General features: G+C 46.5%; 2 protein-coding genes across 3 annotated transcripts in view; one reads left to right on the top strand and one right to left on the bottom strand.

The window, feature by feature from the left end:
• The window catches only part of YBX1 (Y-box binding protein 1), a 19,009-nt gene extending 14,266 nt beyond the window's left edge, over nt 1-4,743 (top strand). For both annotated transcript variants that reach the window (XM_082466488.1, XM_082466487.1), the window contains 2 exons: nt 3,320-3,585; nt 4,354-4,743. In XM_082466488.1, coding sequence (XP_082322614.1) covers nt 3,320-3,554 — 235 coding nt within the window. In that variant the 3' untranslated portion in view covers nt 3,555-3,585; nt 4,354-4,743. The remainder of the gene's footprint in view (nt 1-3,319; nt 3,586-4,353) is intronic.
• CLDN19 (claudin 19) lies at nt 4,529-26,335 on the bottom strand. The gene is made up of 5 exons (XM_082466557.1): nt 25,647-26,335; nt 24,279-24,443; nt 24,084-24,168; nt 22,143-22,295; nt 4,529-21,414 (listed from the first exon to the last, which is right to left on the bottom strand). Exons 1-5 carry the CDS (start codon nt 25,867-25,869, stop codon nt 21,366-21,368), a joined length of 675 nt encoding a protein of 224 aa, XP_082322683.1. The 5' UTR covers nt 25,870-26,335; the 3' UTR covers nt 4,529-21,365.

Raw genomic sequence — 26,335 nt, 5'->3', positions numbered from 1 at the left:
TGGTTCATTGGGAGGGAGAAAGGTAAAAGGTAAGCATATCTTTTTAACAGAAGGTATTTAATTATTAGAGTATAGAGTAATTAGGGAAGAGCTCCATGAGCCAGACACGTTTATACATATATGTAGCACACTGAGACAGTGTTCCCGGTCCCACAGTGTTAGGATTGACTGGTGTAGCAGTTATTTCTTTTAAGGGTTTTAGAGCATTGGGTCTCCAGATGTGATCCCTAAAACTAACAGGTAGTATACTATTTTAAACCTAGACATAGATACCTTGTTGAAATACTGCAAATAATCACAATATGTTTTTAAATAGTGATAATGTTTATCTGTAATAGAGATAAATGGTCTAAAATAGGCTTTCATGGCAGTCTATCCATTTAAATTCCAAGGGCAGAATCCTTGGTCTACTTTTTCTTACATTGTAGAGCTGCTTAAATTTTCTACCTAGTTTCATTGGTGTTCTTAAAAATAGCAAATGAATTTTTGTTGTCAAGTGCTTCTGTTTTACTGTTTGCCTTATGGTTTAAGTTAGACTAAATGGTCTAATTTGAATGAATAGACTAGTATTACAGTGCCAGATAATTGCTATGGTGAGATAGATAAGGTAGATAGATTGATTTGCCTTAAAGTTTATAGTTTATCTCAACGAATGCAGGGCTGTCCAAACTGTTTAGCCAGGAATTTTTTGTTAAAAGTAGTAAATGACACATTGCTACTTATAATCCATGGGGTGAAATTCTGATTGATGTAGATCCAAGAGCAAATTGTAAGAAATCTGAGACCTATTATAGCAGGAGTTTTGCTGAGAAGGAGACAGATGAGGTGGCAATAAAGGGAAATGTGTCATCAAGAAAGGATTTTTTTGTTTGAGAAATAAACATATTTGTAGGCTGGAAAATGTAGTAAAAGAGGACAGTTGTTAGGGAAGTAACTGCTGGAACTGTCTTCAGTTAGGATAGGGTATGGTCCACAAATAGTGGGTTGGTCTTTTGCTAGGAACCATGGGCATTGCACTTGTAAGAAGCCAGAGTATATGGGCCCCGGTGTGTTAGTGAAGTCAAAAGGAGAGAGGGGTGAGAGAGGTTTGGGGAGTTTGGGACAAAGATGTGAAATTATCTCTAGAAGAGAAATAGACAGGGGAAATCAAATAATAGTGTTCACAAACTTAAAGTGGGTCCACCCAACATGGTTGTACTTTTCCAGCCATTTTGAGCAGCAGCCTCAGATTAGGCAGAGAGTTAGATTTGTTCAGCATTTGTCTATGCAAAGATGACTGAGTTTGAGATTAGTTATAATGATTAATGGTGGACTTTATACTTGGAGAAAGAGGGGAGAAACAGATTAAGGAAGAGTAAGTGACAGAATGAGTGATAGGATCATTGGATTATAGGTCCTAGTGGAAATAGAGTGGGAGAACAAGACACCTGGAATAAACCAGGAAAATAAGTAAGGGGTGATTAGAGAGTGGAATGCTTGAAGTTGAGAAAACCTAGGTAACAAACAAGAATTGGATGGGAAGTAAAGAATCTAAAAGCCCATATTATTTGGGACTGTCATGATAATTACAACAGGAAAAGTGTAGTAAATGGAATATGGCATAACATAAGATTGGAAAGCTTGGGGTTTTAGAATTCACTTTAGAAGCCGCAGTGATAGGGGTGGGACAGCCACCACTTGAAGGCTACAGGGGAAAGACAAGGCAGTTTTGCCGAAGACTGGTCATGAGTTCACAAAATGTGGGGAAACAGTTTCAGGAGAAGGGGTGGGGGGGTTGGGAGAGGTAGGTGGGAGATTGGAGGGGTTAGAGGTGAAAAATGTAATGTACAGATCTAAATAGGAAATTAGAGCTTATTATGACCTATAATATGTATAAAAGGATGATACTAATCTTGGTGTTCATTTAAAGCATGCAACTGAGTGGTATTTAGTATATTCACAAAATTATGCAGCCATTACCACCGTCTAATTCCAGACATTTTCATCACCGCCACGCTTTCCCCAGTCCACCACCCACAAAGTCCTGTATTCATTAATAGTCACTCTCCATTGCCCTCTGCCCCAGCCCTTGGCTACCACTGATCTGCTTTCCCTGTCTCTGGATTTGCCTGTTTCGGGTATTTCTGTGTCTAGCTTTCAAGTCACATATTTTTAAGGTCATCCATGTTGTTGCATGTATCAGTACTTGATTTCTTTTTATGACCAAGTCATGTTCTATTGTATGAATATCACATTTTGTTCTTCATTAACCAGTTGATGGGCATTTGGGTTGTTTTCTTTTTTTGTTGTGAATAATACAGTAATCACATAATGGACACTGTTTTGGCTATAGACCCAGGAGTAGAACCGCTGGGTCATATAGTAACTCTTTGACATTTGTTGCCAAGCTGTTTTGCAAAGCTGCTGCACCATTTTATATGCCCACCAGCAATGTATTGAGGGTTTGTTTCTTCACATCCACCCCAACATGGTTATTTTTCAGCCTTTGGATTACGGCTATCCTAGTGGGTAAGAAGTGGTTTTGATTTGCCTTTCCCAGTGACTAATGGTTGCTGTATACTTTCATTTATATGAAGAGAGCATCTTTTCTCTGGTTTTGACTTCCTGCCTTTTTAGCAAGTGTTCATCTGTAAAGGTTAGTTAGCACTTGTTCCCAAACCTGGTTACCTTAAAGCCCGTGTTTTTAAATGACATCAAGGTGTTGATAGTGTTGTACCACCTTTAGTCCTTTCATGGCTAACTTTGTAATAGATTATACTATGGGTAAAAGTTTACGAGACTATTAAAACCAGTTTGTTTTTTTTTTTAAAGATTTTTTAGAAATTCACGTTCTTTTATTTATTTATTTATTTATGACTGTGTTGAGTCTTCATTTCTGTGCGAGGGCGTTCTCTAGTTGCGGCAAGTGGGGACCACTCTTCATCGCGGTGCGCGGGCCTCTCACTATCACGGCCTCTCTTGTTGTGGAGCGTAGGCTCAGTAATTGTGGCTCACGGGCCTAGTTGCTCTGCGGCACGTGGGATCCTCCCAGACCAGGGCTCGAACCCGTGTCCCCTGCATTGGCAGGCAGATTCTCAACCACTGCGCCACCAGGGAAGCCCTAAAACCAGTTTTAAACGTTCATCTTCCAGTTTATACTTCCAAATCCTTTTCCCAAGTCATACTCAATTTGTGAAATAAAAGCCAAATTTGCTCTTTTGATTTTGCTAAATTGCCTGCAGACCACTTGATAAACAGAAAGGCCAGGTGTGTTAATACGGGTGGCTAGGTTAAAGAAAGAATGTTTTATCATTGCAAGTTTGCACAATGTTCATTCCAGGGGCCCTCCTCGCCAAAGACAGCCCAGAGAGGACGGCAATGAAGAAGATAAGGAAAATCAAGGAGATGAGACCCAAGGTCAGCAGCCACCTCAACGTCGGTACCGCCGCAACTTCAATTACCGACGCAGACGCCCAGAAAACCCTAAACCACAAGATGGCAAAGAGACAAAAGCAGCCGATCCACCAGCTGAGAATTCGTCCGCTCCCGAGGCTGAGCAGGGCGGGGCTGAGTAAATGCCGGCTTACCATCTCTACCATCATCCGGGTAAGTAAGCGTAGATGGCCTTCTGGCCTCTGAGCAGTCATGAGTGGTGTCCATTAATGAAAGAGAAAAAAACCCAGTTCATCAGGTAAGGTAAGCCACTTAAACATACAATGTCTTCTACCCAAACTAATCATAACATGACCTGAATATCCCATTTTGGTAATGGGGTGTATCAGAGCCATACTTTGGCTCACTGACACTTGGAGGCCTAGCTTTACATTGTATCTTGAATATGAGAGCCTTTTGTCAACCTTTTTGGATGATTTTACCAGTAAGCAGAGGAAAGTCTTGCTAACCTTACCCTAACAAGTAATGTTAATTACATTGCATTATTTTTCATTTTTCAAAAATAAGTGGGATAGCTACTAGGATTAATAACCTAGGTGATAATGACCAATATGGTTGGTCTCTTTGGGAAAAGTGACAACTTTGGCATTGTATCATCAATTCCAAAATTCAGGGATTCCCTTTTTACTTGATTCTGGGAGGCATTTGGCTCTAGAATTATTATTTTCAGCCACTGATAACTTTTTTTCCCCTCTATACTATTTTCTGAGTGTCAGAAGGTCATCCAGAACCTAGGAGTAACCATTCTTGTTACACAGCAGGGTCCACCCCTGTTATGAATTGCTGTGTTAAAATAAACCAGTATGAGATGTGTTAATGCCTTCCCTGCTTAGCTAATTTGAATCTGGAGCAGTTTGGTGTACTAAAAGAAAATTGCAGTGAACTGCGCAAGATAATTTTAAAACTTTTTTTCTTTTACAGTTTAGTCATCCAACAAGAAGAAATGAATACGAAATTCCAGCAATAAGAAATGAACAAAAGATTGGAGCTGAAGACCTTAAGTGCTTGCTTTTTGCCTGTTGACCAGATAACTAGAACGATCTGCATTGTCTATGCAGCATATGGGGTTTTTATTATTTTTACCTAAAGACGTCTCTTTTTGGTAATGACAAACGTGTTTTTTAAAAAAAAAAAAAAAAAGCCTGGTTTTTCTCAATACACCTTTAAAGGTTTTTAAATTGTTTCATATCTGGTCAAGTTGAGATTTTTAAGAACCTCATTTTTAATTTGTAATAAAAGTTTACAGCTTGATTTTTTCAAAAAAGTTAACAAACTGCAAGCACCTGTTAATAAAGGTCTTAAATAATTGTCTTTGTGTATATTTCTGCCTTGTTTCGTTTCAGTTTATAAGTACTTAGCTGGTTATAGGACCCTTATTAGCTTACATCTATCTGTAGATAGGTGGTACTCATTGGTATTTACTCAGGAAATTTTTTAGAATGTGTAATCCTTTATTGAGTAGCATGCCTGTGGGCCCATACTGAAAATTAGAAAGTATTTACTATGGTAATCTGGCCATTTTCCTTTCTGTGCGCTCTTTTTACTGGGAGGCAGTGGTAAAGGAGAAGAGAGAGCGCATGGTCCAGTGGAGACGAACTGGACTCTAATCCTTAGAAGCCATTTATTTGTGCCCTGCTGTGAGTGAGTTCAGCCTGTGGATCGAAGGATACCCACCGTAGTTATCAGATGCCTGCCACAGAGACTGGTGTACTCGGTTAACACAGCTCAGCTCCTTTGCTTGGGCACTGGAGATGGTGACCGCAAATAATGGAATGCTTGTGTGAAGTCTGCTTAAAGAACATAGAGGTCAGTGACATTCATTTTGTTCTCGGCACCCTTGTAACCTAAGCCTGTTCTGGCTGTTCTTTTATAATGTCTTCTTAAATGCCCTTTGGCTTCCTTTGTGGAATAGTTAATGACTGCTATCTAGAGACTAATTCTGGATCATTCTGGCCAGCTTTTGAGGCCTTGGGGTTATAGAGTAGGCTAGAGTGGCATGTCCGGGAGTCATGCAGTGCTGTGTGCCTCTCCAGAATGGGCTCGAGCACAGAACTGAGATTTGCATTGCACTGATAGTTTTAATTCAGGGGACTGATGAATAAAGTGGGGAAAAAATAGGCAAGTGGGTTAGGCTAGTATCAGTCAACACTTTGAAATGCCTTTTCTGAATTTGGGACCAACTCTTTGGATGTTGAACACTGCTGATGGTATGTAGTGTGTTTTTTAATAGTTGCATACATCAGGATATATGTTGTGGAAATGATGCCAGCAGTGCTTACATAATCCAGTAATGTTGGAATGTGAGTTTGAAAACCGTGGCAAGGAAGAAAGTTTTTTGTGATGCAGTCTTGCTGCCAGTGTTGCAAACAACATTTTTTCATGTGTATTTGTCTTGTGCTGTTGCCCAGTATTTCATGTGTGAATTCACTATGTGTAAGGATTAGGTAGCCTGTGAGTCTCTGACAGCTGAGAGAGTGCATTCAGTCTTGCAGCCAGTCTGCAGGTTTAGAACCTGGTCTACCGTTCAGATGCACCAGCATGAGACTCTGGGGAAGTCAGTACTGTTTACTAGAAGAGGGGTGGTAGAAGCAATGCTTTGCAGCAGTAGCAGCAGTGAGTTGCTCTGTGACGACCTTCCTTAGCTTTTGACACTTAATCCTTGAGTTTGGTTCTCCAGCTGTAAGGGTCATGAATACCTCATGTTCTTGGAGACCCATGTGACTGGAGCAGAGAGCATGGAAAGTGCTAAGGGCATGTTGTCTTTCTTTCGTTCCGTTCAGAATTAGGTGAGGATGCTTATGGTTTCTGTTGAACCTTGTACTAGATGACCTAGGCAGTGAGGTAAGACTTAAGGAATAGGTGGTAGTGGTAATAAACCAAAAGAGCTTGCAGTTAAGGATGGATAAATTGTTAGTAATAGTAAATGGCTAAAGTTTATTTTGTATAATAAATACAGTAGTATTAAGGAAATATATTTAGGACTAACACTTTCCAAATCTCTGGGAGGAAGCGAGACCATTGGAAGACATTAAAGAGAAATGGACGTTTACGTGTTCGTGAATATTGAAAATGATGTCAATCCATCTATTCAAATTAGGTTCAGTAAGGGACTTCCCTGGTGGTCCAGTGGGTAAGACTCCATGCTCCCAATGCAGGGGACCTGGGTTCAATCCCTGGTTCAGGGAACTAGATCCTGCATGCTGCAGCTGAGACCAGGTGCAGCCAAAATAAATTTTAGAAAATCTTAATAAAAAAAGATTAGGTTCAGTTAAAAAAAAAAAAAAAAAAAAATTTTGGTGGGCTTTAGAAAAGGAAGAAGAGAGGTTGGAGTTTAGAGGAGAGAAAAAGGTGTAGTTGTCTTGGAGAATGGGGAAAAGGTATACCAGGGAAATAGAATTGCCAGCAGGTGGAGAGTTGGGTTTAACCAGAGCTTGGCCAGCTGAATCTAACAGGAAAAGAGCAAAGGTAGTGAAAGTGAATGCAAGGTTATAGTTGGTGCTATTGTCCCCCAGCATCCACTTCCCCCATCCCCAGATCTGGGGGTGAACCCTGGGTAGCCAAAGTCAGTAAGAGTACAGTGCCACCTTTGGTGATTGGAATTGTCCAGGAGTTGGCAAGTATTCCAAATTGGCCCAATGGAGTAAGAGTACTAATTTAAGGGAGCTGGAAGAATATGAGGTGGTGGCCTTAGCCTGGCATACTCAACCTGGAGACATGTGGCAGTTACTGGTAGTGGCAGTTCAGGTTAGGATCATGTGAGTAGAAGACAGGAGGAGGAAGACAGTACTAGATGTGAAGAGGTCAAAAATAGACCATGGTGTTCAGTGAGTGTTGCAGTTCCCACAAGTGTTGGTAGAAGTGGGTGTGGAGAAGGCCCAGGAATGTGAAGGAATGCTGCTGGATAGTGGGCTTAGCTTGAAAGCATGGACTTCAAGAAAATTTGTGTTTAGAAGTGGCAGTGGTGTAATAGACTTAGCTCACTACCAGACACCACAGTACTTGGTGTTGAAGAAGAAAAAAATAATCACCGAAAGGGCTCCGAGGGAAGTAGCATCCTAGGCGCGAGTCTGGTTAGAGGTAGAGTAAGAACATTCAGAGAAAAAGCCGATGACTGAACCCAGAGGTCACAATGGAGGGTTTGGGAAGGGAGCAATGTTGGGTCAGGTTAGGAGTAGGGGAGAGCTAATGGGAATTGTAGTGGCATTGAATGGGAATCTGGTAGAGATAAACAGGCAAGTATAGCCCATGACAGGCTTAGACCTGAGGTTCTGCTAATGGAAGGATTAGTCTGACACTAAGGCTGGTAAGCTGGTTTGTGGCTGGGGAAGGAGCATTTTTGTTAGGAATTCTGCCTCTCCCTGCTCTGAATGGTGCCTCAGGTATTGGAAGGCCTGCTTACATCCCATCAGTCTGGCTGCCTGGTTTTGAAGGCTATAAATGATACAAAGAAGTGAGCCAACTTAGCTTGCACAATATTTACACCTATCCAAGTGATGTTTTAGTACTTCTTACTGGTTCGGGGCAGCCAGCTATACAGCCCTTCTGTCTGGGCTGAGAAGCTGGTGATAGGGGATCTGGATGATTTTTATTTATTTATACCTTTTTGGCAAGGTGCAACTTGCAGGGATCTCAGTTCCCTGACCAGGGATCAAACCCAGGCCCTCAGCAGTGAAAGCATGGAGTCCTAACCACTGGACCACCAAGGAATTCCTGTGGATGATTTTTAAATAGAATGATTTTCATTTTAGATTACTCTGGGACGAAATAGTGGCCAATTTGGACATTGCTATAGAAGTCCAGATAAGATGAGACCATAGATAAGGCAGTAGGAAAGAACATCAAATTTGAGATGTTCTCAGAAATGGGGTTGACAGATTGAGGTGACTAGTTGAATGTGGAATGAGGAAGAGGGAAGAGTGGGGCATGATTGCAGAGTGGTGCTACAGATAGTGCCACTTGCTGGAGTAGAGAATGCACAAAGGGGAGGGGCCTGCTTGGTTTCAGATACACAGAGTTTGAGGTGTCTGGGGCATCCATAGGGAGTATGTGGGAAGCAGATTTGGAGCTAAGGAGTGAGGTGTAGGCTGAAGCTGAACGTTTGATGCTCATCAGGTGGCTGTTGAAAGCTGTGGTCATGGAGGAAATCACATCAGAGCATCTGTAGAGGCCCAAAGATGTGGGGAATCCAGGAAGGGGGACGTCACAGAATCCTAGAGAACAAAGTGACTCAGTTGGCATCAAAACCAAAAGGTCCAAGAAGGTGGAGGCTGAAAGGTGTCCACTGGGCTTAGTGACAGGGAGACTAAAGGTGAGAGCAGCCCTGTGGAAATGGGGTGGCCGCAGACTCAGCAGGTTGAGGGGTGACTAGGGCTGCTACTCCCACAGCCTTCCCCATCTCAGCAACAGCCAGTTCATCCTTACAGGTCCCAGCCAAAACCCTCAGAGTCTATCCCGACTTCTCACTTTTTAGAACACTCCACATCCAATGGGTCTGCAAACCCTGTTGATTCTGCCTTTGATATATCCAGAATTTGACCACTTCTCACCACCTCCATCCACATGGGTCCAGACCTCTGTCATCTCTCACTTGGATTATTGTAGTACTTGCTAGGTGAGCTCCCTGCTACCTTCCTTTTCCTGTCCCACCCCTCTCCAGTCAGTTCTCAACATAGCAGCCAGGGTGTCTGTCCTTTTAAAAGCCATGTCAGACTTTGGGTCACTTCTCTGCTCAAAACCTTAGAGGTTTCCATTCTTTCTTACGAACAAAAGCCAGCATCCTGCAGGAGGCTTCACAGTGTGTCCCCATTTGTCCCACTCCCACTTTCACTGCTCTCCCCCTGGTTTACTCCCTTCCAACCTCACAGGCCTCCTTTTCCTTGAATGTGCCAGCACATTCCCACCTCAAGGCCTTTACACTTCTGCCTCTTGACAGGAAGACTGTTTCCCCAGAGAACTCTAGTATTATAAATGGCTTTCTCCCTCTGTTATCTTGGGGAAGGAATAGGAAAGCCTTCCCTGACCACTCTGTTTAAAATAGCAGCCCCCTCCATGCCCAGATCTTTTGACCACCTGCCCCTGCTTGATTGTTCTCCATAGTGTATATAATCATCTGCTAATCAAAATTGCTTATTTTCTGTCTTTGCTAGACAGTAATCTTCAGGGCAGAGATTTTTGTTTTGTTTGTTTGTTCTGCTATATCCCAGGATCTGTAACAAAAGAGTACAGAGTAAAAACTCAGTGTGTCGAAGTTGGGAAGTGGGATGAAGGAAGCAAGGGCTGCTGCTGGAAGGGCAGATAAACTAGTTATGTTAGACTATATAATTTATGTTAGCTAAATAGGATGCTCTTGAGAGTGAAAGGGATTTGGTTGTCAATTACACTGGGATGAAAGGACTGCCCTAGAATGACCAGAATGGGAGTTCTGATCACTCCAGAGATAAATCTGAGGGAAGGGTCTTTTAGGATGAGACATGTTTATGTGGGGTTGAGGGAAAAGGAGCCAACCAAGAAGAGCTTTATGATTATAGTAAAACCAAATGCCTCATTTACCCTGTGCATAAAATTCAATTTTCATAGATTTGAGACACTAGGATGGAAAGTGATTTGGGGTCAGAAAACCTGAGTTCCAGTCCTGCCAATGAAACTTCACCCCCAGAGCTTCAATTTGGAGCTACCACATTCAGTACTGAATATTGAAGTGTTTCTCAAAGTAAGGTCTATGGACCACCCACAAGAAAATCAACAGATTCCTGGATCCCACCATCAAACTGCCTAATCCAAATGCAGGGGAGGATGAGCTTTTAAAACCTTAGATAGAAATAGTACCTGCTCCCTAAATTTCTTGCGAAGATTAAGTGAGAATACCTTACATTTTGTTAGTGCTCAGTAAATGTTGACTTACTACAGGACTATTTTAAGGATCAACTTAGATAAGAGCTCTGAAAGTTGTAAACAAACTGTGGTGGCCATGAGATAATGACTTGTAGATCTCTAACTACAGATAATATAATTGATCCAAGATGCTTTGCTCTGAAATCTACCACATTTGTCTTGTGGCCATGCTTTCCAAGTGCCCCCAAGCCAAGGAGTAGGCTCAGCAGAGATTCTAAAGCAGTCCTGTACCTGGAAGACATGGAACTCTTCTGACAGCCATCTTTGGCTCAAGGACACCCATGATGGCCTAGCCGAACTTCCCTTAGGCTGCGTGGTAGTCTATGACTCTGCTACCCAATGTTCCTTCACATAGGCTTGATGGCTCCCCTAGCTCCCGCCCCTATTTTTTGAAAGGTGTTTCCCTAATAAAATCCTTGCATTTTAATCCTATTTGGGAGTCTACTGCTTCGGGAACCCAGACTAACATCATAAGCATCACAGAAAAGCAAGGAGGTAAGGATTCTGGGAAGATGGCTGCATATGAAGCACCAGGAATCCGTCCCCCTAACTTCGACAACCAGTACACAGGTAATATTGGTCTGATGTAACTATTTTGGTACTGTGGAGTCTATTGAAGGCTTGCAACATCTAGGGAAGACATAGTAAATTGAGATTAATTTAGGGAATTTCAGCTCTTAGCTCAGCTGAAGCTACCCATCCCCCACCCAGCTCAGCCCCATGGCAGGCAGTTCTGCACATGTTCCTGGAGCACCTTGCACATATCTTGCAGCAGCCAGGGTGAGCAATAAGGACCCTGCCCCCCAAATACTGGGGCTCTGTGTTCTGACTAATCAATCAGCTGCTTCTGATGAAGGAGATGCAAACACAGATAGCAGCCATTGTTGTTGCACTTACCCCCCGCTGTTGCAAGCCCCTCCCCACCAGCTGAAGTGACTTCAGGGGATATAAACGGCTGGTGTCTACCGCCTCTTCATTTTAGTCTTCTTCCCCTGTTGAGAGCCAGACATTAAAGACTAGGACAATCAAAAGCAATCACATATATGGGAGAAATTAGAAAGTCACTGCACACGCACAGGCTGAGAAGAGACCTGAAAATACCTTAAATTTACACCTCAAGCTGATGGCCCAGGGGCAGCCTAGAGCAAAAGAGACAATACAGCAAACTCTGGAGGACAGCCTAGAGCAAAAGAGACAATACAGCAAACTCTGGAGAAGAGAGACAACCTAATTTCCAGAGTTACCACATTATTAGATTCAGTGTCAAGTTTTTAACAACAATAACAAATCATAAGGCATACAAAGAAAAAGGAAAATATGGTCCAAAGGAAAGAAAATAAACCAACAGAAACTATCCCTGAGAATAACCTGGTGGCACATCTACTAGACAAGGATTTTAGAACAAATGTTTGAAGATGCTCATAGAACTAAAGAAAGATGTGGAGAAAGTCAAGTAAACAATGTATAAACAAAACAAATACCAGTAACAAGATAGAAAACCTAAAAAGAAACCAAAAAGTTCTGCAGCTGAAATTACAATAACTGAAAGTATTCACTAAAGGGACTCAAAGGCAGATTTGAGCAGGCAGCAGAAAGAATCAGTGAACTTGAAGATAGGAGAATGGAAATTATTGAGTCTGAGGAACAGAAAAAAAAATTTGAAGAAAGGTGGACAGAGCCTAAGGGACTTTGTGGGGCACCATCAAGCAGACTGACACATACACTGTGGGAGTTCCAGAAGGAGGAGAGAAAAAGGGGCAAAGAGAATGTTTGAAAAAATAATGGCTGAAAATGTCCAAAATTTGATGGCATACGTGAATATAACCATACAAGAAGCTTAACAAACTCCAAGATGAACTAAAAAAGACCCACACCAAGACATACTAAAAACAAACTGTCAAAAGAAAAGGACAAAGAACCTTGAAATCAACAAGAAAAAAGCAGTTCATTAAATACAAGGGATTCTCAATAAGATTATCAGAAGATTTCTCAGAAACTCTGGAGACAGAAGGAAGTAGCTGATATTAAAAGTGCTAAAAGAAAAAAACTCATCCAAGAATCCTATATCCAACTATCACAAAAGGACAGATTCCGTATGATTCCATTTATATGAGGTACTTAGACAAAATCGCAGACAGAAAATAGAATAGTGGTAATGAAGAGTTATTGCATAATAGGTATAGAATTTCAGTTTTGCAAGATGGAAAGAATTCTGGAGATGGGTGGTAACAATGTTTGCACAACAATATGAATATACTTAATAGCACTGAACTGTACACTTTAAAATGGTTTAGACAGTAAATTTTGTTATGTGTATTGTACCACAATAAAAAATTGAAACGTGATGGTAAAGATGCTGAGGAAAGATGTAGAGAAGAGTAGGCTTGAAACGGAAAACTATTCAATAGTTTTAGGGTCTTACAGTGATTGTCAGATTCTGTACAAAGGGAAGTTAGATGGCCTAAGGAATAAAAACTTTAGTGGAAACAACCAGTATTTAAAGGCTTTTTCATTTGTACATCATCTTTCCCATTTTTGTAAAAATGTCACAAAGCAAGATTCATGTGCTCACTATACAATTTTTGGAGTATATATTTAAATTAAAACTTAAAATTTTTTAAAAGAGATGATATAATAATTTTAAACCAACTGTGGTATTTTAACATCTAATATTTTTTTGTTAATTTTGATTGTCATGAACAATCACTTTCACAGAACAGGAAATAATAAAAATGTTCTACTTGAGTAATAATTTTTAAATGTATTCTAAAATTATGTGAGGGCACTCTGACAAGATGACTCTTCCACTTCTGGTAACGTTGGACCAACTCTTCTGCTGAAGACTGCCAAGAACACTAGGCAAATAACGTATGCTGCCACAATTCCGAGAACTGGACTCAGGGAAATGGGAACAAACCGACCCTGGAACTGAAGGCTAACTGTACTTAATCAAGATGACGCTGATCAGACCATTCGTCTTGATGACCAATTTCAAGATGACTGTCAGAGCTGACTGCTGTTTCTTCATGTAGCTCCCTCCCTTCACCTATAAAAGCTCTTACCCACTGATTGTCAGTAGCGGGGGAGTTGGCCTTTGAACAGGCGTCCACTCCATCCCACCCACCTCTGGTTGCCGACATCTGAAATAAAGCAAACTTTCCACCAAAAAAAAACACACTAGGCAAAATGTTTTTAAAAATCTTTCTAAAAGCAACAAAATACAACAAAATACTGAGACTCCTAGGCTAGGTCCAGGAGAGGATGGCAATGTAGAAAAGTAAGTGATTTTCAGGGCTACCTTTCCCCTGGATATGTTTGAAAACCTCAAAGAGACAACTGAGAGGCTGAGTGCTGATCTGGAAGTTTAAATGTTTGCTGGTCTGGAAGAGGCAGCTGTACTGTGCTAGAGGGAAAAATATGGAGTCCAGGCCCACCAATTGTGTGAACCCTTGTACACTGCCCCATGATTTGAGTGGAGGACTTTGAATGGTTGTACCGTGGTAGTAAATTAAACCAACCCTCACATAGATTGCAACCTGACTTGGAGTCGGGTGGGGGCCCAGAAATCTCAAGCCCTAAATTGGATAAAGGTGATCCTGAATTGCTGGTTCCACTCCCCCCATCCCAGGCACCAAGCTAAAGCAAATAAAATACTATTTGTGGAAAATTATATAATCCTAGGCTTTGAATTATTTCTACAGATATTTTCCAAGTGCCAAATCAAGCATATATTCAAAGATAACTAGGTCTACAAGGAGACAAGTCATCATGAACAAGGACCAGCAGAGACAGCAGACAATGGAAAAAGACCCACAGGAAGCCCAAATACCAAAAATATCAGACACAGAATGTAAAGCGACTATGTTTACTATGTTCATTAGATAAAAGGAGAAGCTTGAACGTTTTAGAAGGTGTTATGGGCTGAATTGTGACCCTCTTCAACCCAAATTCATGTATTTAAATCCTAACCCCAGTACTGCCAAATGTGACTTATTGGGACATAGACCCTTTAAAGAGGTAAGGTTAAATGAGATCACTGAGGTGAGGCTTAATCCAATATACCTGATGTCCTTATAAGAAGAGGAGATTAAGACATGGACACACACAAGGAAGGACCATGAAGGCACCAGAAGAAGAAAGGCTTCTACAATCTAAAGAGAGAAGCTTCAGAGTGAAACCAACTCTGACACCTAGATCCTGAACTTTCAGCCTCCAGGAAGGTGGGGAAATACATTTCTGTTGTTTAAGCCACCCAGTGTATGGTAATCTGTTGTAGCAGCCCTGGCAAACTAATAAAGAAGGGAAACAGAGACTGTTTAAATTGACACAGCAGATTTTAAAAGATTAACCAGGTGGAAATCCGAGAACATAAAAATACAATACACCAAAGAAATCAATGGACAGGTTCAGAAGCTGATTAAACACAGGTGAAGATAAAATTAGGGAATTCCCTAGAGTGGTCCAGTAGTTAGGACTCAGCGCTTTCACTGCTAAGGGCCTGGGTTCCATCCCTGGTCGGGGGACTAAGGTTGTGCAAGCCGCGTAGCGCGGCCAAAAAATAAAACTTAAAAAAATAATAAATAACATAAAATTAGTTAACTGAGTGATAGTTGAAGGAAAATCATTTTTAATGAAGTACAGAAAATAAAAAATGTGGAAAATAGAGGATAAAACCTAAGAGATAGAGAATATAGTAAGAAAATCAACCAGTCTGTATCTGGAGTCACAGAAGAAAGAAAAAATGAGAAAATTGAAGAGATAATGGCTGAGACTCAGTCAGAAATGACTGGGGTGGGGAGAGGGGGAAACACCAAAAGAAAGAGTCAAGAATCCCAAAGAGGTTAAATAAAAAGAAATCCACATCTAAACACATCAAAAATGGTATCACAATTTTTTTTTTTTAAAAAAAAGCAAAAGAGGATATATTACAAGGAACCAGGAAAAAAAAATTACTTTCAGAGGAGAGACATTTAAGCTATTTCATTTCTCAACAGAAACAATGGATGCCAGAAAATAGTAAAATTATAGTTTCAGAGTAGTAAAATGATATCTTCAGCGACCTGAAAGAAAATAATTGTCAACTTAGGATTCTATACACAGTAGGATATGAAGGTGAAAAAAAGACATTTTGAGACAAAAATGGAGAGCATTCACAAGCAGTAGACCTGCACTAACAAGCCGAAGATAATGATCCCATTTGGAATATTAGGAGATAAAAAAGGAATGAAAAGCAAAGAAAGAAGTCCTAAACCAAGGCTGCCTACCTCTGAGATGGGGTAGAAGCAAAAGCTGCCTGACACTAGAGAAAAGTAGGAAACTCATTACTAGGATCCTGAATAGATACAAAACAGAAGTCTGCTGCCTGATGGGAGGGCAGGAAACTCCCTCCCCGCAAGCCCCACTGTCATTACAAGGCAGAGTTCAGACGCTCATGTGCATAGGGCCTGTCTATGACTAAGGCTGAAGCAGAACTGAGAAAAACTCCCTGCCACCAACATGAGCCTTGCGTCATAAAGCGAACAACGGCAAGCTGCTGCTGGGGAAGGGGCAGGAGCATGGAGACAGATTCCCTCTTGTGCAGGCATGCCGGAAGTGTTGAATGCTGAAGCTCAGGAACACTAAGAAAAACTCTGGATTCCAGGTCTCAAACTAAGCACAAGGTATCAGCAGCCCACTATCATCAGAAATGAGGAATTGATTAGATGTGCTTATCAAATGATGACACAGCAGAGGAAAAAGTCATGAACTTGATGATAAGTTGGTAGAAATTCTACAAACGAAAACACAGAGAAAAACATGGAAAAAACAACAGACTATCGAAGAGCTGTGACACAATATCAAGCATGTGACTGAAGTAGCAGATGAAGACAAGAAAAATGTAGCAGAAGAAATGTTTGGAAAATAATGGCTGCAAATTTTCCAAAGTCAATGAAAGGTAACAAACCACAGATCCAGGAAGCTCGGAAAACCCCAAGCAAAATGAACACAGAGGAAAAAACACACCCAGGCACCTCATGGTCAAACTTCTGAAAACCAGAGATGGAGAAAATATGACAAGCAGCCAGAGAGAAACAAAGGAGCAAAAATAAGAACTACAGTAGAGTTTTCATTTAAAAACTACGTAAGCTAGAAAGCACTAGCATGACATCTATAAAGTACTGAAAAGGATGGGGAAGTCAACCCAGAATTATATACCCAGCAAAATCATCTCTCAAAAATGAAGGTGAAATAAAGATTTTGTTTGTTTTCATCATAGGTGAGTTCAAAGCTTTCATTTCCATCTCCATCTTTGGAGGCATTTTCAAGTGCCCTCTTAGAAGAGTGGCTTTCCAGTATTCTAGCTTTCCCTTAGACTTTTATAAAAAAACTTTCAATCTTGAAATAATTTCAAACTTTAGAGAAAAATTGCAAGAATAGGTCAAAGAATTCCTGCATGCCCTTCACTTAGATTGCCCAATTAATATTATACTGCAACTATTTGCCTTGTGACTCTTTCTTCATGTGTATTTACGCATATTTTTTTCCTGATGCCTCATTATTCTTCTAGTACTTGTGTGTAATTTCCTAAAATACAAGGACAATGTCCTACAAAACTATCTGTTCACAGTGAACTAACTTTGATATAGTACTATCATCTCAACCACAGACACCATTCAAATTTCACTGGTTGTCCCAAGAATGTCCTTTATAGGTCCAGAATCCAATCCAAGATCATTCATTGCATGTAGCTGTAATATCTCTTCAGTCTCCTTGGCCTTTGCTGTCTTTCATGACTTTGACAGTTTTCAAGGGTACTGGCAGTTATTTTGTAGAATAACCTCGATTTGTATTTGTCCGTCTTAAGCAGATTCAGTTTACGTACCTTTAGCAGGAATATCATATAAATGATGCTGTGTTCTTCTCAATGCATTATATCAAGGGACACACAGTTTTGCCTTGTCCGATTACGGGTGGTATTAACTCTTATCACTTAAGATATGCCTGCTATGTTCATCACTGCAAAGTTAAATATTTTGTACTTCTTAGTTAATAAATTACTCATATTACTTGGCATTTTACTGTAGAGCTTTTTCTTCTTACCCACTTATTTATTTAATTATTTATATCAGTAGGGACTAGTGGATTCTTATTTTTTTATTCACGGAGTTAAAATCCATTACTGTTAATTATTTACTTTGATACTCAAATTGTTTCAGATAAAGCCAGAGGGAACCCCTTTAGTCTGGCTTCTGTATCCTTTAGACATGTCACCATCATTCCTTGAGCATGTTCTTACTTTCTGGAACGAGATGATCCAAGTTTATTTTGTACTTTCCTTACCCCAGACCTCGAATCAGCCATTTCTCCCTGCAGTTCTGCTACCTTTTAGTAGAGAATGGTATTCAGAAATCAAGATATGGGTTTGCCCCGGGGGCTCATTGTTCTTGGCCTGTCTAGGGGATAGAGCTCACAGATATATGTACAGTAGACCCTCAGCACCCACGGGGGATTGGTTCCAGGACACCCAGCCCCCTCCCCCGCCAACCACAACCATACCGAAAATCCCCGGATGCTCAAGTCCCTTATATAAAATAATGTAGTGCAGTCGGCTCTCCATCTTTCCAGGTCCACATCCATGGTTACAGAAGGCTCTGTGTATGTATATCGCACACATGTACATACACACACAACTATATTTCTACATTTATCTACATATATTAAAAGCTGTGTGTTCATCCAGATACCTCCAATTCCAATCCAACTCTACAAGATTTATTCTAGTCTTTCTCGTTTCCATCTTTGTAAATCCGTTCTCTGACAATGAGAAGCCTGGCTCCCATTACTTTCAGTGTATTTACTTATTTGTTCAATCCCCTTATACGTAACCAATCTCTGACCCTGCCAGCCAAGGACTCTTCAGCTTTGCGGTGACCACATGGGCCACTGCACAGAGAGGGAGAGGCAGTGCTTCAGGTTTTGACTCTGTGATTCCATAGCATCGTGTCAGCCCTTTGATGCTTTGAAGAATTGTTTACCCTTTCCTCAACATTTTTTTTTCTTTTAAAAAAAATTTTATTGAAGTATAGTTGATTTACAATGTTGTATTAATTTCTGCTGTACAGCAAAGTGATTCAGTTCCCGCCACATTCTTAGTTGTTTTCAACAAGACTGTTGTCCAGAATAAAATTGCCTGCAATAGTCTCATAAATTGAATTGTATTGTTTTTATGTGCTCTATGAGGAGAAGAGGTCAGGAAGCACTGCTTTGGGTGTTGTCCATTCTCCATGTCCAGTGTTGCCTGGGTCAGGTTTCGTTGTGGTTCCCCATGAGCTTGGCCAACTCTAGGCAAAATCTTAAATTGAACCACTTTCATTATATCCAGTATTCAATGGTAGCTCAGTTGCAAGTCTCAGTTGAAATCTAGAAAAGGAGCAGCAACATACAGCCCTCCCTAGCCCAAACTTCAGTATGTGTAGGAGTCACCTGGAGGTCTCCTTAAAATGCTGAATCTGTTTCACCTAGTCTGGGGTGGGGCCTGAGAGTCTGTATTTCTAACAAGTTTCCAGGGGATGCGAATCTTGTGGTTGGAGAACTGTGCTCTGAGTAGCAAGAGTCTCTATTCATCACCTTTATTCCAGTGGTCAAGAGGGAGGATACTAAATTATACAACCAGTAAAACTTAGACGTATTTTTAACCTTTAGATTTTTTTCATTTGCACACACACACGCACAGAAGAGCGGAGTGAAACCCTAAGTACCACTGGCATTTACCAATCTTATTTTATAATTTCTCCTGCCCCTGACCTTTCTATTCCTAGAGTATTTTAAAGCAAATCCAGCCATTATAGTGTTTCAGTGTGCACCTCTGACAGACAAGGCTTAAAAAAATAATAACCACAGTGTCGTTATCACATAAAATGAACAATACGTATAACCCCAAATTAACCATAATTCCTTGACATCATCTAATACTCAGTTCCTGTCCATATTCTCAGGTTCAGGCAATAGATGAGTGCACTGGTCAGCTACTCCAGCTCCCAGTTCACGCCCCTTAGCCGAACACCTGTTGCCACGGTACCTGGGCTTTCCTTCGGGGCTGAGGGCACAGGTATATCCCTCCCCAAACCGTCTTTTATGGCTTGCCAATTTCATTCTTGGAGGAACTCTGCTAATAAACAACAGCACAAGCTTTAGGATCATGTCCTTTGACCCACCTTCCTGGGTCTCCTCTCAGTCCTCTAGCCTTGAGGCTGGGACAGGAAACAGGAGAGCTGGACAGTTGGCCCTGTCACAGGTTGGCAGCCGAGGTGACCGTGGTGTAGATATTTGAAAGAGGAGAGGCCGGGAGTTGGGGGGAGGGGATCAGGCCTCCCAAACTCTTCTAGCAGCAAACTCTAAACTTTTCCCAGGCATCCTCCCATTGCCAGGGCCCCACTCCGATGTTAATCAGTGTACTGATTGGGTTGTGAGTGGTCAGCTGACTCTCCAGCTCTCCAATCTCTGGCTATAGCTCCAAAAGTCTTCTCTTCACGAAGGATCACATGGAAGCTTGTTTCCACCCTGCCTTCATGCTGCCCGCTGGCCCAGAGCTTGTCTCCCTCACAGCCTATCCCTGAAGCAGCCAGCACACTCTATCCCGACATTTTCCTACCAAGTCCCAAGCCTCTGGTGGTCCCTGAACCGCAAGAGATGACACGTGGTTTCCCAGCCAACCGGTTTCTGACCAGATAGTGAGGGCGTCCGAATCCCCTGCCTGGGACAGAGGCCAGCCTCTGGGCTCCACACCCCACCTGCTCAGCGACCCCTGGAACAGGAGCCCTCACTGTGACGCTCACTTTCTAGGTTCCAAATTTGGCATTAGTCAGGGCTCTTCCGGCTGTGTGTGACAGAAATCAAACGCACAATTGTTTCAGCCAAAAGGGGTTTATTTCTTGAGAGGGTGTGGGGATCTCATGAAACGGCCTGGTCCCGGGAAAGGCAGAGGGAAACGGGCTTCCTCTTGTCTGTCCTGCCTCTTCTTGTACATGAGACCCCCTCAGAGGGGCAAGAAATGTGGCCCCCCCCCGCCCCAAACTTCAGGCCTCAGAGAAGTGTCCTCAGTGCTGCTGACCTCAGATGCCCAGGTCCACCTCAGGCCCATTAGGTTGGGATGCCTGGGGTGGGGGGTGAGCTGGGCATCAGCTCCCCAGGGGACTCGAATGTGCGCACCCAGAGCCAAGAACCGCTGCGTTATACCGTCAGGCACCCAGAGACACTCTTCTGTAGTTCTCGTTCATAGTTCGGGGGGCAGGGCTCTGGTGACCCCACTTGGGCTCAGATTGCCCACCCCCTCCAGCCCCTGAGGCGCCCCTGTGTACGTGCAGCCGCTGCCACGCTGGGGCGCCTGTGGATGATCCCACAGCAGCTCTGCCACCTGCCTCTCCCCTCCCACCCCTACCTTCTCCTGGAGAGTGCATGCGTGATAGTCATTTTGTCTGATTTCACCTCTCAGAGGCACGTCAGGGGACAAGGCTGAGCTGTGTCCTTAGGATCTGGTGACTTGGTGGGAGATGTCCCAGGACAGGTGGTGGAGGAAGCCAGGACAGAGCTGGCTGAGGAGGGCGGGGGAAGGCAAGGGACAGTTCTTTCCAAGAGCTGTGGTCAGCTCTTTCCAGTCAGGAGAGACAGAGGGCAGAGGCCAGAGAGAGACTCAGGGTCCCGGGAGGATGTCTGGGATGGAAGAGGCCTGAGCATGAGGGCAGGGGCTGATCTGGGTTAATTTTCCCTTGACTGGGGGTCTCCAATCAAGGAGGTCCTGGTGCCTACCCAAGGACAGGTAGGGAGGTTCCTGATCAGCTTGGATGTGCTGTGTAACCCACACTGGGTCTGTCTCCCTCTCTTTGTGCCCAAGGACCCCAGGGACCAGCTCTGACCTCTCTGCGCCAGGCCCTACCCTCATCATACCAGGGACAGATCAAATGACACCACACTCAGGGCTGGATGTTCACTTTTCTTTCCAAAAGACACCAAGCACCCGGTCTAGGTGTGGCAGGGGGACAGAGCCAGGCTGGGGAACCTGGACACTACACACCCAGGGGGCCCTTGGTGGAGGCAGACAATTTAACAACTGGTCTGAAAGTCAAAAGAGAGGAGAGCTGGTTAGCGGGGGGAGCAGCAGGCAGCGGGGGGTGGCAGGGGCTATGGGGTTCAGGCGCGGACCCGGGGACTGGCCAGTGCAGCTCACAGCAGCCCCGCCGGGGCCCATTTCCGGGGCAGGGGTGGCACGGCCTGGCTTAGCCATCTGTGTGGGTGTCCATGCAGCGCTAGGCATACTGCGAGACCTGAATTCAGAGGCAGCAGGGCCAGGCCTCCTGGTCTCTCTGAACCTGTTTCCTCGTGTGTAAATCGGGGACATTTGTCCCCCGGTACTGCCTCCTTCGTGGGGTTGCTGTGAGGAGCCCATGGGTGGGGGGAGGCGATGGGGTCTGGTCACCCCAGGGCACTGGGCACCCAGCTTCTCTCTACTGCTGTGTCCTCAAGGCCCAGCACAGAGAAGACACTCACATAGCCTGTCAGTGAGTAAATAAATGGTCGTGAAAGGGACTGCAGCTGGCTGGGGTGTGGACAGGTCTGTGCCCGTACTTGCACCTGCATTGGCCGTGCGTGTGCGCCTGAGGGCTGGGGCCTGCCTCCCACCTCTCTCTGAGTGTCTGGGTCTGAGTCTCAGAGCGCAGGGTGGGTGCCTGGGTTGGGGACAAGTTGCTCAGAGCCTAACCGAGCTGGGGGGACACCCTGCGCCCTCCTGGCCCCGCCCGGGGTGCTGCAGGGGCCGGCGGATGCTACGCGGGGCTCAGACATACTCTCGGGCAGCCGCCGAGGGGCCGGGCCGGTAGGGCTGCGGGCTGCTGTTGGATCTCTCGGGCTCCTGGCACGTGCAGCAGAGGAAGGAGCCGCCCAGCATGGCCAGGCCGGCGGCGGCCCAGCCCAGAAACAGGGCTGGACCAAACTCGTACCTGCAAGGGGTGGAGGACGCCATCAGGTGTGCCTGCGCCCCCGCCCCGCCCCGCCCCGTCCTCCCCTGGGGGCCCCCGACCTCCGCCCTGGCAGAGCAGAGGGCGGACTGGACGTAGGGAACTGAGGCTGGGGCCTCACAAGCCTCCTCGAGCTCGCCTGGTAAGTTGGGATGAGCGTTCACCCTTCCTCCCGCCCCTGCCGCAGCACATCAACACCACCCGGGGCGACCCAGCTCAGGCTGGGCTGCTACGCGCAACCTCGAGCCCCTTTCCTCCTCCGGCCAGATGAGGGGGCGCGGCGGGGCCCGCCAGGCCCGTCGGGGAGAGGAGAGCGGGGCAGTCCTGCCACCTCTCTCGGTCACGGTCTGGCCCACGGAACTCGCCGCTGGGCTCCCGCCGCCCTCTGGAGAAGGCCAGACTCCTCCGCCGGCTCCACCTGGCACTTCGGCCTCTCCACCCACAATCCCAGCGGGCCAGCCCGGCGCCCCCTCTGCAGCGCCCGGGTCTCCCCACCTCTGTGCCTTTGCACGAGGCGCCCCCTGCCGGAGCGTCTCGCCTCCTGTGCTCCGCCTCCAGGGCCCAGTTCAGATGCCACCTTCTCCGAAGGCTTCCCCTGACCCCAGCTCCGCTCGCCGCCTGGCGCTGACTCTCACTGGGTGGCTGATCAGTTCCTCGTTTGTCTGGCTCCCTGGGGAGCAACTTGAGGGCAGACAGCACCGGATTCATCCATGTCCCCAGGGCCCAGCACAGGGCCTGCAACTCAGGCAGCCTTGTGGAGTGTTGAAGGGACAGGAGCAAGCGCCAACATGGCATCTCTGAGCAGAGCTACCTCTTGCTTGGCAGGTTTTCATGGCTAGAGCTGCCAGCCCCAGGGAATGAACCTCACTCCTGAAGTCTTCATTTCCTCCCCCTCTCCACTCTGCTGCCTCCTCCAGGGAGCCCTCCTGACTGCAACAACCCAGGCATCTCTTTTCTCATTCTCCCTCCACCCCAGGGCCCAAGGCCTGTTGGGATGTTTGGGGTTGAGACTATCCCATTCTCTGCTCCCCGCAGAGCTGAGAGGTAAGGGAGGGTCCAGGCCCTTCACAGAGCCCCCTATTCGGCCCCCATACCCTGGCCTTACAAGTCCTGACCACTCTAGCTCCTAAATATCTCTGGGCCTACTCTCCACTGCTAGCCCCCGACCCCAAGCCCTATGCTCCAGACCTTTGCATCAGCACCTTACTGGCCTTGCTCCCTCCCCACCATTCTGCACACCACAGCCAGAGGGACTGTCCTGCCTTCCACACCAGGACACGGAAAAAAACCTTCCTATGGCTGCAAGGCCCTCTGCCATCTGCCCTTAGGACTTTTCCAGCCTCATCTCTCCGGCCCAAAGTCACTGTGCCTCCTACAGAAATAACAGCCCAGGCACTGTGCTAAGTCCCTTACCTGCACCATCTCACAGAACCCTCACAACCACACTGAGCTCCGTCCTCGGTCCTAGCTGCCTTTTACAGGGGAGGAAACCAGGCACAGAAAGGTTAAGGAACTTGCCAGTCACACAGCCAGCCCATGCAGAGCTGGGATTTAAATCCAGAGCCAGGGCATTTAGCTCCTGAGGTGGCGTTCAGGGCCCAGCCACAGCTGCTCCGCACTCCAGAGAGCTTCTCAGTGACAGCACCTGGGGCTCGTCCGTCCCCTGTTTCCCCCTCCAAGTGCCCTGCTGGACAAAGGCCAGTGGTCCCAGAGTGGGTGGAGTGGGAGGCCCAGCCTGTTCCCTGGCCCAAACCATGCCCTGGGGCTCACCTGGCATTGACGGGTGTGCTGGGGTTGAAGAACTCCTGGGTCACCAGTGTGGCATACCACGAGACGGCCGTCAACGTGCAGAGGCCTAAGGACAGGGCGGGGGGGGGTCTCAGCTCTGCTCTGGCCTCCAGAGGGCCCCCCGGGATGGGGCTACCTGCCACGGTCAAGAGGCTGGAGGAGGAGCCGGGCACTCACCCGCCAGGAGGAAGAGGGCACCCCCAGCGATGGCCACTCGGCCCTTGGCGATGGGGTTGTTATCTCCGACCCGGGTGCACTTCATACCGACGACACTGAGGACCATGGCCACGAAGCCCAGGAGCACGGCCACCACCATCAGGGCTCGCGCTGACTGGATGTGACCTGGATGGGGCGGGAGAAGTGGGCGGGTGGGAGGAGCCCAAGATGGGAGGGGCTGGAGCTAGAGCAGGACGCTCCTCCTGGGCTACTACCTGCGGCAGGTGTGAGGGGATCCTGGGGGCTCAGGTGACTACAGGGTGTGAGGGCAGAGTGCGGAGGCTGAGCCTCACCGTTTAACCCCACCGTTCGCTCTCCCTCGCAGGTTCTTCCAGGTAGTGTGTGGTGACAGGGTGGTATGAGTTCTCCCATCAGCTGCTTTCTGGCCAGGCGCCTCCCTTTGGGGCCCACCCCTCCCAGACAGCGGGGGACAGCTTCTCCTCAGGCCTCTCAGATTCAGCAGAAGGCGGAGCTACGGTGTCTGAGGCCCAGCTCAGCCCAGGTTGGCCCTTGGACAGGGATGCCTTGCCCATTGTCCATTCCGACTCTAGTTACCTTCCCCTGCGCCCTTTGAGTCACCCACGGTAGCTGTATGCCTGCTGCCGGGGTCAATCCCAGGGATCTGGGTCCCTGAGGGAGGCTAGATGACCTGCCTGGTCCGGAGTGGCAGGGGCCATGTGACAGCAGCCCAGCTCAGGCCCGTGTGGCCCCGGGGCGGAGGGCGGGTGGGTCGGCCCCCAGCCAGGGGTAGAGCTGCAGTGGTGCCTGTTTACAAGCCAGCTTGTCAGGCTCAACCCCTACACCCCAGGGGGAGGAGAGCCACCCGTGTGCCCAAGCGCCTGGGTGTGGACGTGCATGTACACGTGTGAGGCTGTGTGTCTGTGCGTGTGGGTAGGTGCACCTGAGTGCCGGCATACTTGTCTACATGGCAGGACTGGCAGGTAGGTGTGTGCGCACAGTGTGTCTGCAGAGTATGGAGAGAAATGGAGGGAAGGGTCTTGATTTAGGGCCTCTGAGTGCCGGGCACTCATCTCCTGTGACCCTCCCAGAGTCCTGTGAAAGTCCTAGTCCCCTTTCCAGATGAGGACAGAGAGGGTCAGTGACTCCTTCAAGGTTACAGTGGCAGAGCTGGCATGTGGACCCATGGCTGCTGGAACCTAGAGCCCCTGCCCCCAGCACGGCAGCAGGCCGGCCTGGATCTTCATGAGTGCACGGCGGGGCAGGGGCTGGAGAGGGCAGCCCAGTGCAGATGGCAGACCGTGGGAAAGCTTGCTCCGGACCTCTCGGCCCCATATCCCACCTCCCCATCCCAGCGGGCATGAGGCCTACCTTCCAGGGCAAGCAGCGAGTCATAGAGCTTGCACTGCACCTGACCGGTGCTCTGGGAGGCGCAGGACATCCAGAGCCCTTCGTAGAGGCCCACGGCGGTGATGATGGCGTCGCCTGCGTAGGAGGACTGCTTCCACTGCGGGAGCGCTGTGCTGGCGATGATGCCCACCCAGCCACCCAGGGCCAGGAAGTAGCCCAGGAGCTGAAGGCCTGCATTGGCCATGGCCCAGGGGAGGGGATGGGGGTTCCAGGGCTCAGGGCTGGGCCAGGGTCCCTGCGGGGGCCGAGGTCATGGCCAGGTGACAGGAGCAGCTGGGTTGGGGGTGGGGTGCAGCAGGTGGTCAGAGGCTGAGAAGAAGAGGTGACAGCCCTGCAGTGGCAGCTGCAAAAGCAGTGGCTGCAGGCTCTAGAATGCTGGGGGAGGCCCGAGCTGGAAAGGCCAGGGGCCCGCCCACAGCCGCCACCTAAGCCAGGGCAAGGTCCCCAGCAAAGCTCCTGCCCAGCCCCCGGGGGGTGGGGCGTGGGGCGTGGCCAAGGTGGTGCCCCTCCCCAGGGATAGAGAAGGGAGGGGCTGGGAGGAGTGACCCCCGGCTGGCCCTCAGGGTCTTTCCCCTAGGGAAACCCCTTTAGGAGCCTGATACGAGTGCCCTAAAATTCTCCTAATTCCTATCCCAAACACCAGCCCTGAG

This window comes from Balaenoptera physalus (genome assembly GCF_965194825.1).
Source record: "Balaenoptera physalus genome assembly, chromosome: 1".
NCBI lineage: Eukaryota > Metazoa > Chordata > Mammalia > Artiodactyla > Balaenopteridae > Balaenoptera > Balaenoptera physalus.
This window is presented reverse-complemented; position numbering and strand designations above follow the sequence as displayed.

What these genes read in the sequence shown, in the direction of transcription:
- CLDN19 (XM_082466557.1), bottom strand. Translation starts at nt 25,869, where the DNA reads ATGGCCAATGCAGGCCTTCAGCTCCTGGGCTACTTCCTGGCCCTGGGT. An exon ending in CTCGCTGCTTGCCCTGGAAG is followed by an intron (nt 24,444 to 25,646) that starts GTAGGCCTCATG and finishes CGCCCCATCCAG; the next exon opens with GTCACATCCAGTCAGCGCGA. An exon ending in TGCCCTCTTCCTCCTGGCGG is followed by an intron (nt 24,169 to 24,278) that starts GTGAGTGCCCGG and finishes CCCTGTCCTTAG; the next exon opens with GCCTCTGCACGTTGACGGCC.